The sequence below is a fragment of the Lactuca serriola genome, chromosome 2, assembly GCF_051521515.1.
Source record: "Lactuca serriola cultivar US96UC23 chromosome 2, Lser_US96UC23_V15, whole genome shotgun sequence".
In the NCBI taxonomy this organism is placed as follows: Eukaryota; Viridiplantae; Streptophyta; class Magnoliopsida; order Asterales; family Asteraceae; genus Lactuca; species Lactuca serriola.
The window spans coordinates 171,523,435-171,542,845 of record NC_136409.1 but is presented as its reverse complement, the minus strand read 5'-3'; the positions used below and the strand labels follow the sequence as shown (position 1 = coordinate 171,542,845).

The window sequence follows — 19,411 nt, the reverse complement described above, 5'->3', positions numbered from 1 at the left end:
ATGATTGTTTTTGGTGTATTTGGAATTTTAGAAATTTCATTATTGTTTGAACGGTTATACCTAAGAAATCCATCATTTTTTATGAGGTGGTTGATAGATTTTTTTTTTTGTTTTTTTTTAATTTCTAATATATGTAGGAAAACTAAGTTGTGTTTTAGTTTCTTGGTTTTAAAACCCAATTTTAGCTTCTATTTTGTTGTAAGGTGTATTTTTAACTCTTCATTAGTTTTTAAATAAAATTACGTTGTTATAACAAAAATTAATGAATTTTTGTCAAACTATATAGAACGTTTGAATATATGTTCTTTGTTTATCATTATATTTTTAGTGAATAACTATAAATTTAAAAAAGTACATTGTAATTAAAACTTTATTAAATAATACAAAATATTTTATTATAATATAAATATAATTAAATAAAAGTTATTGGAAAATACTTAAGTTGAAAGTTTGATATATCTCAGGGAAGGTATATGTTATAGGTTCTGTGCCATTAAAATCCCCCTGTCGGTACCAATGGTGTTTCGGTAGAAAACTCATACAAAACACGCTTATTAGATTCAACCTTGAAACGATAATGGAGGAAGACGAAAGGAGAGAAGCAGCAATCGCATCAGCTGCGTGTCTGAACCCTAAATTCAAGCCCTCATCTGCTGTCGCCCAAGCTCGCCTTTCAAAATTCCAGGTTCCATGATTCAACTTTTTTTTTTTAATCAAAATTATGATATTGGGTCTGTGATAACTCGTCGATTCCTCCGATTATCTACAAACAGTAGCTATATCGGATTTATTCTGATATCTGATTCTGCTTCTCCTATTCTCTTCGATTTAGGAATCCAAAGTTCTATTTGCATTACCATGTCGGAATCTATTTTGGAATTCCAATTCATAATAATAGGAACTGTAACTGACTATGATCTGTTTGATTGTGACCCTTCCATCGATAGGAACTGCACAAGAGGCGATTACAGATAAAAGAAAAATCCAAGGTCAAAAAGAAATCACAAGGTTCGTTCGACAGCTTCCATTAAAACTAAATTTTATTTATTTTGTTGTTCACTGTAAGGTGATGAATCATGGTTCTTCAGGGAAGGCATCTAGGCCAAACAGATTAGAAGAGAAGGATAGCCATGTTGATGAATTTGCAGCAAGCAAAATCCCATGTAAAACAGCTGAAGATACAAGCAGTTCTACTTCTACCTCATTAGATGTTTCTTCAATGTCAAAACCACAAATACCATCAAAGAAACCATATAAGTTACACTGGGGGTAAGTTATTATCATTTTTTTATAGCTTTTGGTGTTCATAAATGGTTTTTAGTTTTACTAATTTTGCATATTAATTTGTAGGCTTGACACCAAAGAAAGATGGGAAAGGAAATCCAACATGTAGTCCAGAGATCAAGATTCTTAGGATCACTGTGTAATGTGTTTTCCGTTCAGTTCTGAAGGGATAAATGATGTATGTTTGGAGTAAGTAACAAGTGTCAAATACACAAAGAATCTCTTTTTGTTTGAATATGAGTAAATGACCGTTTTACCCTTCTGAATGAAAAACTGTCCTATATATCTATATGCATAAAGTCCTATTCTCATTCAGTAAAAAAGAAAAACACTTTAGGGGTTTCGTTTTCTTTAACCAGTAGTTGAATAGGTAATGACCGTTTTACCCTTACAATCTCGAAGTAAATATCACAACATTCATCAAATTTTTACTTTGATATATCTCAAGAAACACTGAAATCCCAAAAGTCAAATGTGTCAAAAAAGTGCCCATAGTATCAGAAAATTTACAATGTGAGCACAGATTGCAGAAACTAACTTATTATTAATATGAAGATGAACACCTAAAAATGTGCATATAGATATAGTGAGCTATATCTATATATATGTTATATAGCTGGGCTAAGTTCACGTTCAATATCTTCCAAAGATCTCCCCTTTGTTTCAACAACATTGGCAGCTATGTACATAACTGCAAGAACACAAATCGATGCAAATCCCAGGTACACTTTGCTTATCCCAAATTTAGTCACCACACTCAAGAAATACAACCCAATTACAAAGTTTGATATCTGCTCATTAAAAAACATCACCATTTGTTAGTAAAAATAATCATTTTTTATTTTTTTAAAAAGATTGAACATAAAATAAACTTACCCAATGCATTCCAAGTGATAAGGCAACTGCTTTTGCTCTAATTCTGGAGGCAAATATCTCTGGTAATAGTAGAGCAGGAACAGGTCCAGCACCAAGTGAAAATGATAGCACATACCTAAAGAATTAATAATTAATATGTTGTGATTAATTATATGAATAAATTTATATAATTTGTTAAAAAATTGAACTTACAAAATAGTCCCGATGACAGCAAGTGGTCCGGAATATGGTGCTAAAACTTTCCAAGTGAAGGATAATGAGAGCAGCATCATGGAAATAGCCTTGCAGACAAAACACGTGTATCAAATATTTTTTAAATGTTTTTGAACTTTATATAATTACAAAAATGATATTTAACAAAATTCACCATCTTTTTTTTACCAATTTAAATCATGTGCATACCATTCCAGAAAAGCTTGTGATGAGAAGACTTTTCCTCCCTTGTTTATCCATCAAAGAAGACGCAATCATTGTGCCTGAAATTAAAATCAACTTCCATCCTTCAGAAAAAAAAAACAACATTTTACCATTTTCCATCTCCAAATTTAAAAACCAAAAAAAAAAAAGTCATCAAACCAAAAACATTCGCAGCTCCAACAGCAGCACTTGCTGCCACATCAGATGCAACGCCAGCTGTACGGAAGACAGAAGTGGAATAATACACAACCGCATTTATTCCAGCCAATTGTTGGAACAAGAAAAGTGCTGCACCAACACTCACAACTGCCATCAAAAAATAAAAAATAAAAATGTTAAGTGTTTTATAATGGAATTAAATTATTAAATGTAGTGATTTGATTTCACCTTTGAAATAGCGGGAACTGAAAAGGTCAAACCAACCAGCATCTTGTTCTTCTGAGCCTTGATTGGATGCACTCAAGTCCGCCATAACTTCGGTGACCTTCCCCTCACCGTATAATGTCTTTATTGCTTTTTCAGCATCCGAGATTTTCCCATGCTGAACAAGCCAACGAGGGGATTCTGGAGAAAATGCCATTCCAATTGCCAATAGAACTGAAGGGATCACTGCAATACCAAACATTGTTCTCCACCTGCAAAACAAAACAGACTGAGTACTCACAGGACAGAACAGAACAGGCTGTACTGTGTTTTGAAAATAGTGGAAAACGTTAAATCACCATAGAGGGTTTCCGGCTAAGGGTAGTCCAGCTACCAAAGCTGCAAGGATTCCAATGCAAATGAATAGCTGGTTGATAGATCCAAGTGTGCCACGGATTTCGGTTGGTGATATCTAAAAAAAATATTTAATGTGAGAAATGTAAAGTTTTTGAATAAAAATGTAGAATCTTCTTTTTACCTCGGATATGTAGAGAGGGACAATAGCAGATGATATGCCAATTCCAATGCCAGCAAGCAAGCGGCCTATGATCATGGTTTGTACATTTGTAGCTGTGGCACTGGAAAATTTGATCATATTAGTAACATGTGTAAATACAGAATCATAACCACAATTGTGATAGCTAAAAGATGGGAGAATCTCATATCAAACCAAAGAAATGCTCCAACTGCAAGTGGAATTGCATCAAGTAGAAAAGTTTTTGTTCTTCCGAATTGGTCAGCTAGAGATCCTCCTGTAAATGAACCAACTGTGGCACCAGCAAGAGTTGAGCTAACAATCCATCCTTGTAGGACTGTGTTTTCAGCAATACCAAGATCCTTGGCAAGATACTCAAGTGCACCATTGACAACACTGAAGCAGAAAACAGATTGGAAATTAGATGAATTATATTATAGAACAGTTTTATGATATGTAAGAGTTATGTGATGTACCCTAGATGATATCCGAACAATATTGCTCCCAGACTTGCAATACCAACATAAGGCAAAACTGATCCAGAAGACTTTGATTGGATCTTGAGAGGAGTAATATCTCCATCTGTATTTGATCATTTGTGTTAGAAAATGGTGATTCTAAATTGAATGTCTAATGGTTTTGACAAGTAGATGATTGCCAGAATACACAAGTTGATTGCAACATTCAAAATCTCAAACAACATTAAACTTTTATGATGAACAACTTAACCGAACTAATTGATTCACAGAAGAATCAAATGACATTAGGTCAAACACCAACACACAGAATACTTGTGCGCAAAATTGGAACGAATTATGAAATAGAGAGCATAATCCAATGAAACTAACCGGAAGCTTGAGCTTTGACTGATCTGGACTTTGTAGAGGAGCGGAACACACTTCCGGCGCCGGCGCTACCAGGCTCTATGCGGCGCATATGACCGGCACCGAGTCGCGAGACAAAATCAGAATCTCTCCCGTTCCCAATCATGCGCACCGTGCTTTTTCTGTTCCTGAATTGACACGAACCCGACGAAACCCTACTGCTACGATTTTGGACATGGAAACCATTGACACTGACGCTTAGAGCTTGCATCTTCAGTTACAAAATTTCCAGAAATCAACACGGTTTATAACTTGTGAAAGCAATGCTTGTAATGAACAGGATCGAATGTAGGGAAAACGCAGAGAATTTAAACAAATTGATTGAACTCGAGTGAGTGTTGATCTGAAGGTGGAGGAGGTATGAGGGGTGGGAGTGGGACCCTGACGTGTTCTTGTTGTTTCCGTTGCTTTGGTGGCACCGATCCAATCGACATGTATTTTATTTGTAGTTTGAGAAAATATGTAATGTTGTTGAATTTGTTGAAATTTGGTTAGATTTCGGATTGGATTTTAGTACACGCAGATGTCATGTGACTTTCTTCATCCTAATCGGATGACACTTCCACGTGCTTCTGCGTATTATACAGTACATAATAATCACTTTGAAATATTTCATTATTAATTGAAATAATTACTAATCATATGGTCATGTCATATCATTTTATATTACGTGAATTAACAATAAAATTATAAATTAAAGAGAAATGATCATAATTTGAAAAAAAATAAAATATATTATTTTTTTAACAATTAAATATTTTATATTTATAAGAAAGGTTAGCGTAAATCTAACGAAAAATTACAAAAGAATAGACAATATCAAATTTAACCTTCAAAACATCCCACTAACACTAACACTAACTTTCTTTCCCATGCAGAATCTAATTACAGGAACAAATTCCTTCTAATATTAAGATCATAAAAAAACATCGTTACGGAAGTTTCAAAAGAGCCACCACATGGTCACAATTATAAACTCCAAAACTGTTCGTTTGACGTTAGAAACTCGACCATTATTGATCCAATTAACAACATCTTCGACCCCCACAAAGGTAAGGTGGTCCAAATCACATCATCTGCCTAGAAAACACAACTACACAACCACAAATGATAATATGTGACATATTTTCAAGTCCGAGTTACAAATGCCGCAAACAATTCAAAAACATCCCATACTAAAATTTTGGATTGTGGACAGAAAAAACAATTCCGAAATTTCAAGAAAAAAATATGAAATTCAAAAACAATTTTGAAATTTTGAGAAAATTTGTTTTTTTACTGAAATATATCTAAAAAGTTAAACAAATATAACAAGCTTAAAAGGCAACATTTGACTGAAAAATATATGATATTATACATTTCGAAGATTTTTGACTTAAAACTGTTGCACGTGTGTTGGGTGGCGTATCACTAAACCCTCCACTTCAAATCACTTATTACCTTACTTTAAGTTACATTATTCAACATAATTTTTTTTATACAACATGTTTATTATTTTGTAGCCTATTTTTTATATAGATATATATAAATTAGATTTATTCTAACTTTATCTATGATAAACAATTAGAAAAAAAAAGTTACAATGCTTGAAGAAAAAAGGTTCTGACGACACAATCATGACTTTTGTGACAAATTTATAAATGAATATTTAATTACAATAATGATCGTTAGAGCTATTTATATAGATATGAAAAAAAAATCATAATATTGTCTTATATTTGTTGTGTCAAATTTAATAAAGCATTATTTAATATAGTATCATTCATTTCTTAGAAAAAATATTTATGTTCGATTTTTAATTGATTTAATTAAAAAATTAAAATGAAATTTTGAAGATTTTCATTTAAATCAATGTTTATTTCCGTCCATTTTATGTGTTAAATCTTTTTATCCTTAATTACAATGTTTAGGTATAACTCTGTGATCAAAGTTTGTTGGTTTATATTAAATATATAAGTTAATTCATGCCATTTTATTTTCACTTTTTATATAATAATACATAAAAGTTGATTTATACTTATTAATTAAAATTTTAATTTATTCTAACAGCCCGCAGATGTTAAAAAACAAACAGTCTTTTTCTTTCAGACTGCAGACGTTTGGTTTACCTCTTCTACTACAGATATGGTCCGTTGACTGCATACATTTTAACTCAGAAAAAACAAACAATAACTTAGTATTGCGCTATCATTTTCACTTGCTATAACAATTTCTATTATATTAAAAATATTTGGTGAAGTTTAGTAAATTTAGTGTCAAATCTTTTATTAAATGACCTAATTTTAATAAGTGTTTTTGGTATAATCATTTTAATAGCATATAAAAATAATTGATATGGAATAATTATAATGCTTAAATGATTTTCATTAATAGAATTAAAATATAAAAAAATAAAAAATAATAAAAATATAGTGGTAAAAATGGAAACTTTAGGGGGTTTGGTCCAAGCCCAGCCGTTTACAGAGAGATCTGAGCCCAACGATGAGAGGAATGGAAGATGAGTGTCATCTTGTTGCTTACGAGATTCAACTTCGTTTTTGAAATTTCTGCAACTCGAAGCAATTCCTTCTGGGAGACTAGGTCGCTCGTAGACTTTTTACATGTTTTTCAACTCTCTTAAGCTTATTATCATTCCAATTTCGTTCAAATTTGACCCTTTACGATGATGTCCCCAAATCTTAGCCCCGACGATCGAGGCTCTTCTCATGCGGCTAATTTCAGGTATATTTGTCTGTTGATTTCGTATCAGTTATAAGGTCTTTTGATTTGGTAACCAATGCCCAACCCTTGCAAATGATTATAGAAAATTAGGAGAAAATTACACACAAGAGAATGAAACTGCCCTCAGGTATTGTTGATCGGGGTTTTACAAATGATGTACTTCCAACTCTTTTTGGCCTATGTATTCTGTTGATTTAGCTCACTCACATTCTTTACTATTCACTAAACATTGAAATTAGTACTACGGAGAGTAGAATGTGCACGATGAAAGCTCATTTCAGTCGAATGGTTCTCTTTCCTTGTGGTACCCTAGTTTTCTCCTGATGTGAATGTGCCAGTATTGTTTGCTATGAATATGAAAGCAGTTTCAATTTCTACTTGGTTTTGCACACACATGTTCTTCATATCAAAATTGTAAAAGCAACGAATTAAGAAAGAAGCGAACAACTTCTGGTTCACATTTCTACAAGCATCCATTGAAACAACATGTAGAGATTAGAGATAGACTGTTCCTATTCTTTTAACGTTCCAACTTTCAATCACAGTGAAAGGGACAAACATAATGAATAACAATGTACAGATTTTAAGTCCTATGCTTAGTTATATCCTCTTATTGGATTTGCTAGTTGAACTGATTAGTGATTAATATGTGTACAACAGGCACACTCCCTTGCAAATAATCCATTTCATTGGCAACTTCTTGAGGATATGGTCTGTGTATTCCATGTACAGCTATCTGTCTCAAACAGGAGCTTCTGTTGTACTTTTTATCTTCAGTTGTCTTGTTCCATCATCCATCCTCTTTTTAATTCTGCAAAAGCCATGGAAGGGAAGACCACTCTCAAATACACAGGTAAAACTGAATCCTTCAGACATAATATTTCTGTTACAATATATCTTTTTTCTTTAAAAAATGTCTTACTTTTCAGGTAGTACCTTCGCTTATTAATGGTGTGATTACAGCTTTATACTACATCTTATGGGGAATAGGCCTCAAATCCTGTGGCCCTGTTAGGTATGTTTTGCTTCTTGATACAACAGTTAAGTTGGCTACATTTTCCCTAAGGTCATTTTGGTCATTTCAGGGCTATTTTGGCAGAGTACTCAGGTGCTGTTCTTGGAGTTCTTTCTGCTGTTTTGTATGGCAGAAAAGGGCATATTTGGAAAAAGGTTGGTGGGCTGTTTGCAATGTTGGCATCTTTCTACTTCTTGTCTCAAGGATGGGCCACTGCTACATATTCTCCATTCTATATCCTCTCATTAATAAAAATCTTACTTTTTTTTTTTTTTTTAAACTTCTTCTGTAAATCTGTTGTGAGTTTGATATTTTATGAAAGACTTAACTAGAAAATACCATATAATGATAGCGATGATACTGAAGGTAAAACACAGGAAATATTAAACATGAAGAGCATGATTGCTCCTATATCTGCTGGAGTTTTATCAGCATTAAGAAGGGTAATCACAAGACGTATCTCACTCAAGGTATTTAAACACCTTGAAACATCTTATTTTTTACAATTTCTAGTAACTAAAACATCATTAAACATATATTTTTAATTTGCAGAATCAACTAAAAAGAAGGCTTCATGCTATAACTATTGCATCTGCCACTTGCTTTCTGTTTCCTGTAGCCATGTGGGACATGATTGTAGTAAGTTTAAATACATGCTTAAACATCATCTTTTTATTTTATTTTATTTTATTTTATTTATTTATTTATTTTATATAAACAAACAGGGTTCTAGCTCAACCAATGTGGAATTGCCATTTTCTGTTTGGGCTTTTTCAAGCACCATTCTCTTTGGTGTAATATTAATATTTTATGTGGATAGCATTGCTGAAGAAAGGTAATCCTAATTACTATTTATTTATTTATTAATATTTTATATAATATTAATGGTATGAATGTAATATTTAGGCTGCATATGGTGTTCTCATCTCCAAGACATTTAATGGTTGCTGGAGGATGCTTAATTCTCATGGAAATCTTTTACAAAATGGATTTCTCATTACCAGGCTTTTTGATTTGTTGCATTCTATTGGGCTTTGGTACATCACTTTTATATCAAATTTCACTATTACTATGACAATAAGAAGTTAATAAAATTCTTTCATGGTTTTAACAATGTTTATTTTTTCGTGTAGGAATATATGAAGCAACTTCTTTGGAACGTGGGAAAAAAGACAATTTAAATAATATTGATGTTGGGAATGGGTTATTTGATGATCAAAGTCAAAGGTCTCCTCTTCCAACTTGATATATTTGAGACTCGTATCTTTGTTAATTGGTAAGTCCTGAATGTGTAATGATGTCTGTCTGGATAAAGTGCTGTATATGTTTTGTCCGACTCTTTTGTCTTGTATTGCAGCATGGATTATGTGTATGTACATCACGAGAGAGAAGATTAGAAGCAAATGTTGCATTATTGATAATATCTTTATATTCACAAGAACTCAAGAAGCGAAGAAATTTACTCAGGAAGGAAGAGAGCTCAAGTGATGAAAATGAAGTGAATGTGAAAGTTGATTACTAACCAACTATTTTGAGTGTTATTATAAGATTAGTCACTTTTTTCACATTTTAATGTATGAGAAAGTAACCAACTAACAAATTTGTTCAAATTATGAAAATATGACTTTCAACGGTTTTATCGGTTACCCTGCTTCTACAATCTATATGGTGCTTACGTAGCATCGAATTTATCGACATCAACATTAATAATACTATAAACATCATGAATGAAAACAACACACATTTGTCGGTTAATATGTTACTATAACTGTTACTGTTACAAAACCTGTAAAGAAGAATGTTAATCGAATATACTTTAATTCAAAAAAGAGTAATGTTACTAGTTGTTTCAAGGTCTCTATTCGAGTACCAAATCTTCTCAACTTCATCAATGTTGTATGGCAACAAATCTTTCTCTTTCCTTAAAGACAATAACCTCAAAACACAATCTATATCTTCCCATTGAGGATGCGAATGATCTCCCGCCGAAAATGCAAAAACACAATCTTTAACCTTAATCCAAGACCACCCCGGTTCCTTAACAACACCTTTTATCCTCATTAATCTCCTCAAATCCGCCGCTTCTTTCCACCTCCCTTTAGCCGAATACAAATTCGCCAATGTAATATAAGTCGAAGGGCAATTTGGGGTTTTCGCAAGAATCTTGGCGGCTGCCCGCCGCCCAAAGTCAACATCACCGTGTAATCTACAAGCTCTCAACGCGGTTGACCACACAACATCATCGCCACTGAACGGCATGTCATTTATCATGTTTTCAGCCTCACGTAATCGACCCGATCTACAAAGTAAATCGATCATACAACCATAATGTTCTTTAGATAAACTTAGGTTATATTTTTTAATTAGGTCAAAGTATTGAAAACCTAAGTCAACTAAACCCGCGTGGCTACACGCGGTTAGAACCCCAATGAATGTGACCGCGTCCGGTTTTAAACCGGACCCAATGAGCCGCTCGAAGAGGTCAATAGCTTGTTGACTCAACCCGTGTTCTGCGTACCCGTTGACCATTGCAGTCCATGACACAATATCATTACATTTAACCTCATTGAAAACCTTTAACGCTTCTAAAATGGACCCACATTTCGAATACATATTGATTAAACCACTTTGAACCATGGGTTCACGATCAAGACCTACACATAGACAATGAGCATGAAGTTGTTTGCCTAAATCAAGAATCGCCATGGTCCCACATACGCTTAAAACACTAGCAAAAGCGAACTCATTCGGTTTTAATCCTTCGTTTCTCATTAAAGAAAGATACTTAAAAGCATCATCTCCAAAACCCATTTGAGCATGTCCTCCAATTATAGTGCTCCATGAAACAATATCTTTTACTCTCATTTCTTGAAAAACTATTGATGATGAATCTAACTTTCCACATTTTGAATACATTGTCATGATGGAATTAGCCACAGACATAAACTTTATAAAACCATTGTGTAAAACACGCGCATGAAATTGTGTACCGAAATCTATTCGTGCAAGATTTGCACAAGCAGAGATGAGTCCTGCGAGAGTGTACTCATTAGGACTCACCTCTGATTCTTGCATACGCAAGAACGCGTTAATCGCGTTATGTTCTTGACCCGTTTGAACATATGATGTGATCATTGTTGTCCATGAAACAACATCTTTTGTTTTGATTTTATCAAATAAGTGTAACGCGTTTTCACCTTTTCCACATTTGTTATACATGGTGGTAAGAGAGTTGGCCACAAATGAAGTTGTATCAAAACCTTTCTTCAATGTTTGTGTGTGAATTTCTTTACCACTACGTAATAAACAAGCATCTGCACATGCTTTTAATGCGATAGCTATTGTGTAGGAATCATATGACATACCATTTTGTAATAAGTTAGAAAAATATGAGATCCCTTCGGTGTTGAAACCAGCACGAACTAACCCAGTTATGATTGCAGTCCAGGAGACCACATTTCTTATAGGCATTTCATCGAACACTTTACAGCCTTCGGATACTTTCCCGGTTTTCATATACATGTCTAAAAGAGCGCTGCCTACAAAGACGGAACTCACGAGATCGGTTTTTACTGAGTACCCATGAAGTGATTCGCCTTGTTTAGCACTGAAACTGAGAGCGCATGCCTTGAGTGCTAGACTGAATACGAAGGGGTCCATTCGTTGAGAGGGGTCGACCCACATGTTGGAGAATAAAGACAAGGCTTCAGATGAATTGGAGGTCTTTACGTAGCCAGATATTATGGTGGTCCATGTGATTTCATCTCTGTGAGGTAATTTATCAAACAGTTGGCGGGCGTCACTCAACCTGTCTGATTTTACGAGCTCCTTGAGTTTGGAGTTGACTTCGAACATGTCGAATTGAGTGACATTGTGGGTTTCTTGAATTGATTGGGGTTTGAATGTTTGAGCGTAGGCGATACATGAGGTTGTATAGGATCTTTTGATACAAAATCTGGCTGATATAACCATGATTCGTCACTTATCTGGCATACATCGTTGATTGTTTACGACCTACGAAATGTATAGCAACCATCAACAATGCTTCTGGTTCTAGCCTCCCTATTACAATAAATTGTCTTTGTTTTGTATTGTTTACGTTGATATAGGTATATTACGTAATTATGTTTCCAAATATGTTTGACAATGGAAAACTAAAATAACCATTTTTTTAAATCGTTATTTTAACTATTTACTATAAAAAATCATTTATATTGTAAAATGGACTTTATAATTTCTTCTATGAAATTGCTGTAATCGGATAGTTTTTCCCGTGAAGTCTCTTCTCATTCATTCAAAAACAATGTATACAAGATAGGCCTTACACCAATGGACCAATATAACAAATATGGCTATACAAAGTATTGGAAAACTATACAAAATAAATTTATCGAGACCACTATCAGCCCCCCGCAGTGATCAGAACGGGAGGACAACGAACGTTTAAGCTGGAACGAAAATCTAGAAACAACGGAGACAACAGACTCTTGGTAAAGCTGATGATGAGACATGAAGAACACGAACTTGACCCAAGGCAACCTTCTCACGAACAAAGTGAATATCAATTTCAATGTGCTTCGTGCGTTGATGTTGAACCGGATTAGAAGCGAGATAAACAACACTTACATTGTCACAACATATAATAGTCGCCTTCGTTGGTGAGTTATGAAGTTCACGCAATAAATTTCGAAGCCAATAAGTTTCAGCGACCGCGTTAGCAACACCTCGATATTCAGCTTCGACACTAAAACAGGATGTGGTACCTTGTTGTTTAGAGGACCATGACAATAGATTATCACCAAGAAATACACAATAGCTGAATGTAGAACGCCTGGTAGACGGACAACCTGCCCAATCCACATCAGAGTAGGCGATGAGATCTGGGCCAGACTTGGAATATAACTGAAGCCCATATTCTGTGGTACCTCGAACATATCGTAAGACTCGCTTTAGAGCTGTAAGATGTGGTTCCCAAGGATCATGCATAAATAAGCAAAGTTGTTGAACAACATATGTAAGATCCGGGCGAGTGAAAGTGAGATATTGAAGATCACCGGCAAGGCTACGGTAGGTCGTGGGGTCTTCAATTTTAGTACCGGTCCCATCAAGTTTGGAGCAAAGATCAGTTGGGGTGGAGGCCGATTTGCAATGTGACATGCCTGCGCGGTCTAGAATTTTAGATGCATACTTCTGTTGCGATAAGAAAATTCATCGAGAGTCACGAGAGGCAACGATACCGAGGAAGTAATGAAGATCACCCAATTTAGACATAGAAAACTTGGTACTCAGGATGGTGATAATTTGAGAAAGAAATGCCTCTGAGGATCCTGTCAAAACAATGTCATCTACATAGAGAAGTAGGTAAGCTGTGTGAGACCCATGACGATAAATAAATAGAGACGAGTCACAACGGCTGTGAACAAAACCCATGTTTAAGAGAAACAAGGAAAAGCGATGAAACCATGCTCAAGGAGCTTGCTTGAGACCATATAGAGATCGTTGTAGGAGGCACACATGATTAGGTTTTTCCGGATCTTGAAAACCAGGAGGTTGATGCATGTACACTGTTTCTTGAAGATGGCCGTGTGTAAAGCATTTTTGACATCAAGTTGTTTAATGAGCCATTGATTTGTAGCTGCAAGGCTAAGAACAGTGCGGATTGTGGCTGGTTTGACCACATGACTGAAAGTTTCATCACACTCTATGCCAGGTCTTTGACTACGACCATTAGCAACGAGCCGAGCTTTATAACGTGAGAGGGTTCCATGAGCATTGTACTTCTTGAATAACCAAATACAATTTATAATATTTTCCCCCGTAGGCCGAGGAACAAGAACCCACATATTATTAGTAACAAGAGCATTATATTCATCCTGCATAGCATGTAGCCAGTGATGGTCCTTAAAGGATTGAGAGTAGGAGCGAGGGAGAGGAGATTCAGACTTAACATGGAGATTTAGTTTTTGAATGGGCTTAGTGATGCCAAGTTTGGATCTTGTGATCATTTTGTGAGTGATGGGAGGAGGAGGGGGCGGAGGTTAGGATTGAGGAGTATCAGGTGAAGAGGGAGTAGACGGAACCGATGGCGCTGACGGGGAGGAAGAGCCAGCGTTAACATGAGTGGTGGGGGAGGAGGGATTGGGGTCAAGAGGTGGAGGAGTTTGAGGAGACGGGGATGTGAGAAATTTGGTAGAGAAGATATTTGGAGAGTCATAGGAATCAAGAAACGAATAGGAAGGGGGTTGGTTAGGTGTCAAAGAACCGAAAGGGAAGACAAATTCATCAAAAACAACATGACGAGAGATTATGATTTGCATGGTGGATAAGTTTAAGCAACGAAAATCACGATGGTTGGATGGATATCCAAGGAAAACACATGGAGTGGTTTTTAGGGCAAGCTTGTGAGGAGTAGGTATATGAGGATGACATAAACAACCAAAGACTCGGAGGTGAGAGTAAGAGGGTGATTGGTTAAAGAGTTTTTGGTAAGGGGTGTTATTTTGGAGAGAGGTGGGTGGAAAAATATTAAGGATATGAGTGGCCATGTGAAGGGCTTCAACCCAATATGAGGGTGGAATGTGGGCATGAAATAAGAGAGTACGAATGACATTGTTAATGATTTACCATTTTGTTGAGATTTATAGGGACAAGAAAAGCGAATATGAGTCCCATTAGCATCACCAAAATTTTGAAATTGTTGGTTATTATATTCTCCACCATTATCACATTGAAAGGATTGAACATCACATTTGAATTGCATTTGGACATATGATCGAAAATGTAGAAATTCAGAAAACATTTCATATTTTGCACACAACGGGTAAACCCACAAGAAATGACTAAAATCATCCAGAAAAATAACATAGTATTTAATACCGCTAACACTCTCCACAGGGGAGGTCCAAACATCAGAATGAATAAGTTGAAAAGGACTCATAGTAATAGAAGTAGACAGAGAAAAAGGTAACTTAACATGTTTACCCAATTGACAAGCATGACATAAAGTAGACTCTCTTTGGTTTTTACAAGAAATACGATTATTGGAAACTAATTGTTGGAAGATGTGTTGACCCAGGTGACCCAAGCGTTGATGCCATAATAAAAGGAGTAATTGCATGGAAGGCTTGCGGAGAGGCGATGGTGACGGGATAGAGGTCACCCGTGCTGTCACATCTAAGGAGCGTTTGTTTGGTGCAGTAATCCTTCACAGAAAAACCAAAGGCATCAAATTCAATACTACATTTGTTATCACGAGTGAAACGACGAACATAAATTAAATTTTGTATGATGGAAAATGTTATTAAGATTGAGAGTACGATAAGGGTTGGGTTGAGAAATAGTAGAATGGCCAATTTTATGAATAGGAATTTGAGAACCATCACCAACTAACACATATGAAGATGAATAAATGTTATTATCACTAATAGTTTGAAGCATACCTTCGTTAGAGTGAAGATGGGCGGTGGCTCCCGAGTCCATGTACCATCCATGATTACTGGGGTCGTTGAGGTTCATAGTGTTGAACATTTGAGGCAAGCTGGTAGCTTGATCAGGAGCATTATTTTGGAACCAATTCCAAGGTGGTGGGACTGTTTGTTGGGACGTAGAAAAGGCAGCCGGGTGGGTTGCTGGAGTGTTGGGTCGAAAGTGAAGTTGGGTCGAGGAAGCTGGAGATTGGGCCCGCATCTGATGTGGAAGGGGAAGAAGTCCATAAGAGAAGTTTGAGGGCCCATATTGCTGTTGCTGGTGGGTTGACGCTGGCAAGGGATACCGGCCGAAACCCCAACCATGAGGGGCATGTTGCGGATTTCTGGAATTGTGCTGATTCCCACGACCATCACCACAATTATTTCTGCCACCACGTCCGTTTATTGTTGCCACGAAAATCAAGAGAATTGTGGTTATTATTGACATGTTGAACATTGAGAATTGAAGGAGATGATGACTTGTCTTGATTATTACTTGTGACTAACCTGTTTTGAAGCTGATTCATAGCCTGTTCTTCAAGAGCCAAGATGGATAGGGTTTCCAAGAATGTAGGAAAATGGGTACAGTGGCGAAGTATACTAGCAATATGATCAAAACGAAGGTTAAGACCATTAATGGTATAGTTGACAAGATTCTTCTCAGGAATAACATCTTCAATGTTTTTAAGTAAATCAACAAGATTTTAATCCGGGTGCAGTAGACATTGATTGTGGAGTCACCTTGTGTGATATTCTGAAGTTCATGGTCCAACTGCATTGCTCTTGCATCTTTGTTGTCACGAAAAAGATTTTCCAAGGAGTCCCACAAATCATAAGCATTCTGATTCTTCTTGTGAACAGATTGAGTGAGATTTTGGGTGATTGTGCCAAAAATCCACATCTTGACTAGAGCATCAACACGTTCCCACTCTTTCTTGTCGGCTGAAACTGTCTTATCATCAGGAGGATTAAGATGTTCTGCCACACCAAAGGCAGTGCAATGAATTTCAAACACATCTCGCCATGCATCATAGTTCATGCGCTCAATATCGAGATTAAATGGGATGTAAGCTTTGATATTGGTAATGCCATAAGGCTTATCAGAAGTATTTGTAGCAGAAGAAGAGGAGGAGACCATCGTGTAGCCGAGAGGTAAACAAACAGAATGAGAAGAGAAGCAGTCGACACTAGGAAGAAGAAGACGACGACTTGAGTTTTAGTTAGGCTCTGATACCATGTAATTAAATAGTTTTTCCTGTGAAGTCTCTTCTCATTCATTCAAAACAATATATACAAGATACAAGATAGGCCTTACACCAATGGTCCAATATAACAAATAGGGCTATACAATGTATTGGAAAACTATACAAAGTAAATATATCGAGACCACTAACAATTGCTATATGAATAATTTTTCACAACATATATCTTTAAAAAAAAGAAATAATGACTTAAAAATGTAACATATTTTTTGATTTGTACATATTTAGTTATTAAGTTTTTTTTGTCCATATTTTCTTATTGAAATTGTTTAAACTGTTCAAAAAACATCCTTATGACCTTCTATAGCTATAGTAGGTTTAGCCGGTTTCCGACGTATTTGACAGCTCCAACGAAGCTCTAGTCATCTTCTCTGATGATTATGATTTTTCCGACGACCGTTGATAGAGAAAAGGGGTAAGAAACAAAGAAAATAGGTAAGAAATAGGGGATTGGAGAGGGAAATGAGAGAGACCGGGAGGAGGAACTAGAGATTTGAGAAAGAGGAAGGGGTTGTGATTTGTGGTGGTAAAGGTTTAGAACCATATGCAACAAAGATGGCAAGATCTGGAGGGCGACAATTGTTGGTGGTGGCTTCGAGAGAGCAAATCTGGAATTCCGACGAAGTTGGTGCCGGAAGATGCTAGGGTTTCGGCCAGATGCTGACAACCATGGTAGAGGTGATGACCAAAATCTCATAAAAAAAGTAGGTGGTTTGTGGTTGTGAAGGTCTCGATTGTAATGGTGGATTGGAGGTTGAAGACGATGAACAATGATCGGTTTAATGGTGGCCAAAGAGGATGACCAAAATCTCGCTAAAAAAGCATTGTTGGCCGGATACTCGCCGTAGAAGATGACTAGAGTCTCACCAGAGCTGCAAAGCCTCGCCGAAAACCTACTATAGCAGGTCATAAGGATGTTTTTTGAACACTTCAAACAAGTTTAATGGGAAAATGTAGACAAAAAATACTCAGTGACTAAATAAGTACAAATCAAAAAATAAATTACCCTTTTAAGTCATTATCCTTTAAAAGAATGTATTGAATTTCCACATTATTTTGCCAAAAAACAAAGAAATGTATTTTACAAAAACATAATGGGTTAATTTCTTTTACAGAATTTTACAGCTTGTTGATTCTCAAAAAATGGCCAGTATGGTCATTAACCGTTGTATCATTTTTTAGTTTGAAAATTTATCGAATCTAAACATTAAAGAAAAAAAAATAAAATGATCATAATAGCCATGTTTTTAATTTTTTTTACCAAAAAATAACCAACAAAATAAAAAATACCTAATAGCCACGATTTTCGTAGATGAACATCTACAAAAATCTGTCATCTGCGATCTTTTTTTTTTCAAAACGACATCGTTTTGAGAGGTTAATTGCGAAAATTGCAGCGTTGAATATGAAAATCTTCCAAGATATTCGCAGATTTGGCTTACGAAAGTCTAGGATCCCCCATAACTTTGAACCTTTATAACCTTTTCCTACGAAGTCGAGGTTAATTTTTTCTCATTATGTTCTATGTAATCCGGGACCATATTGTAAAGTCCCAATTTTAGAATAAAATTTTCATTTTTAAAGTAGAATAAACACCCATTTTTAATAAAGTTACATTAATGTCAAATCACTTGTTCATAAACAATTATTCAGAAATCAGAGTTACAAAGAAGATAATATGGAATCTCGAATTATAAAACTGTTGATGTGTGTGTACAGTCCCGCCTTCGCAATCCGATAAGTACCTGAAAATATTTAATCCAAAACTGTAAGCACGAAGCTTAACGAGTTCCTCAAAATATCACATACAACACATCATAAATAAACAACTATGAGTTAGCAGTAACCCTAGAGACTATTAGCAGTTCCAGTAGGCTAACAATACGTCCTGTGGGCTAACATCATGTCTTGTGGGCTAACAACACAATGATTTGGGGCTAAAAGCTCATAAAATGAACTAGAACTAGATCTACAAAACTAATGATCAATGTAGAGACTTTATACCCCCAAAGATGCAGAAATGAGATGTAGATAACGGATCTAAGATGGAACCACACTTACAAGCAACACCAAAAGCTTATTCTTCCTTCAACCTTCACAAAAATGGAGTTTTAGCTCTCAAAACACAAAAGGAGGATATGGTTTGGATGGGGATCATTTCAGAGGGTGGAGGCTGCCAAATGAGGCAAACCTAAGAGTTAGTGTCCTTAAATATGGAACCAACCCTGAGATTAGGGTTTTAGGCCCAAAACGGCTGCCACGTAGTAGCCACACAATACCACGCCGTGGCCAAACGTGGATACACATTTTTCATTAACTGTCTGCCATGCAGTGACACTTCGAGCCACGCTGTGGCCATGCCAACTTAAAACAAAATAAATAATTTAAGACTAAAAAATTAATACCTGGAACAAGTATGTTACAAAGGAGTTGAGCAAGGCCGCCCGGAGGCGCCGGGCGCGCACCAGGCAAGGCTGGCAGGCAGGCGCTAGACAAGGCTGACAGGAGAGTGTCAGGCAGGACTGGTAGGAGAGTGCCAGGAAGGGATAACATGAGAGTGCCAAGCGGGGCTTGCAGAGGAGTGTTAG

General features: G+C 35.9%; 5 protein-coding genes across 5 annotated transcripts; 2 read left to right on the top strand and 3 right to left on the bottom strand.

The window, feature by feature from the left end:
* Window positions 1–470: 470 nt before the first annotated feature.
* On the top strand, window positions 471–3,579 carry LOC145087395 (uncharacterized). The gene is made up of 4 exons (XM_079025345.1): window positions 471–685; window positions 948–1,008; window positions 1,089–1,269; window positions 1,351–3,579. Exons 1-4 carry the CDS (start codon window positions 578–580, stop codon window positions 1,391–1,393), a joined length of 393 nt encoding a protein of 130 aa, XP_078881471.1. The 5' UTR covers window positions 471–577; the 3' UTR covers window positions 1,394–3,579.
* On the bottom strand, window positions 1,701–4,809 carry PGLCT (plastidic GLC translocator). Its single transcript, XM_079025343.1, has 11 exons — window positions 4,324–4,809; window positions 3,952–4,057; window positions 3,671–3,871; window positions 3,479–3,578; window positions 3,300–3,412; window positions 2,965–3,212; window positions 2,737–2,883; window positions 2,563–2,636; window positions 2,353–2,441; window positions 2,161–2,275; window positions 1,701–2,075 (listed from the first exon to the last, which is right to left on the bottom strand). Exons 1-11 carry the CDS (start codon window positions 4,568–4,570, stop codon window positions 1,893–1,895), a joined length of 1,623 nt encoding a protein of 540 aa, XP_078881469.1. The 5' UTR covers window positions 4,571–4,809; the 3' UTR covers window positions 1,701–1,892.
* A 2,004-nt stretch (window positions 4,810–6,813) lies between these two features.
* Window positions 6,814–9,732, top strand: LOC145087393 (zinc transporter). Its single transcript, XM_079025342.1, has 10 exons — window positions 6,814–7,080; window positions 7,741–7,933; window positions 8,010–8,095; window positions 8,166–8,329; window positions 8,435–8,565; window positions 8,648–8,734; window positions 8,821–8,930; window positions 9,002–9,132; window positions 9,229–9,371; window positions 9,453–9,732. The coding sequence occupies exons 1-9, from the start codon at window positions 7,022–7,024 to the stop codon at window positions 9,339–9,341; spliced, it is 1,074 nt and encodes a 357-aa protein (XP_078881468.1). The 5' UTR covers window positions 6,814–7,021; the 3' UTR covers window positions 9,342–9,371; window positions 9,453–9,732.
* A 91-nt stretch (window positions 9,733–9,823) lies between these two features.
* On the bottom strand, window positions 9,824–12,251 carry LOC145087392 (Tetratricopeptide repeat (TPR)-like superfamily protein). The gene has a single exon (XM_079025341.1). It carries the CDS (start codon window positions 12,065–12,067, stop codon window positions 9,917–9,919), a length of 2,151 nt encoding a protein of 716 aa, XP_078881467.1. The 5' UTR covers window positions 12,068–12,251; the 3' UTR covers window positions 9,824–9,916.
* Window positions 12,252–15,941: 3,690 nt separating this feature from the next.
* LOC145089786 (uncharacterized) lies at window positions 15,942–16,699 on the bottom strand. Its single transcript, XM_079028181.1, has 2 exons — window positions 16,303–16,699; window positions 15,942–16,234 (listed from the first exon to the last, which is right to left on the bottom strand). Exons 1-2 carry the CDS (start codon window positions 16,697–16,699, stop codon window positions 15,942–15,944), a joined length of 690 nt encoding a protein of 229 aa, XP_078884307.1.
* Between the last annotated feature and the right edge of the window lie 2,712 nt (window positions 16,700–19,411).

Bases quoted from the DNA above. Each gene is read 5' to 3' on its own strand.
- LOC145087395 (XM_079025345.1), top strand. From the start codon at position 578: ATGGAGGAAGACGAAAGGAGAGAAGCAGCAATCGCATCAGCTGCGTGT. The intron at 686-947 runs GTTCCATGATTC...TTCCATCGATAG, and splicing joins CTCGCCTTTCAAAATTCCAG to GAACTGCACAAGAGGCGATT. The intron at 1,270-1,350 runs GTAAGTTATTAT...ATTAATTTGTAG, and splicing joins CCATATAAGTTACACTGGGG to GCTTGACACCAAAGAAAGAT.
- PGLCT (XM_079025343.1), bottom strand. From the start codon at position 4,570: ATGCAAGCTCTAAGCGTCAGTGTCAATGGTTTCCATGTCCAAAATCGT. The intron at 3,413-3,478 runs GTAAAAAGAAGA...TATTTTTTTTAG, and splicing joins TCCCTCTCTACATATCCGAG to ATATCACCAACCGAAATCCG. The intron at 3,213-3,299 runs GTGATTTAACGT...TTTGTTTTGCAG, and splicing joins TTAGCCGGAAACCCTCTATG to GTGGAGAACAATGTTTGGTA.
- LOC145087393 (XM_079025342.1), top strand. From the start codon at position 7,022: ATGATGTCCCCAAATCTTAGCCCCGACGATCGAGGCTCTTCTCATGCG. The intron at 8,330-8,434 runs ATATCCTCTCAT...ACTAGAAAATAC, and splicing joins TGCTACATATTCTCCATTCT to CATATAATGATAGCGATGAT. The intron at 8,566-8,647 runs GTATTTAAACAC...TTTAATTTGCAG, and splicing joins CAAGACGTATCTCACTCAAG to AATCAACTAAAAAGAAGGCT.
- LOC145087392 (XM_079025341.1), bottom strand. From the start codon at position 12,067: ATGGTTATATCAGCCAGATTTTGTATCAAAAGATCCTATACAACCTCA.
- LOC145089786 (XM_079028181.1), bottom strand. From the start codon at position 16,699: ATGGTCTCCTCCTCTTCTTCTGCTACAAATACTTCTGATAAGCCTTAT. The intron at 16,235-16,302 runs GTGACTCCACAA...AAAACATTGAAG, and splicing joins ACTTCAGAATATCACACAAG to ATGTTATTCCTGAGAAGAAT.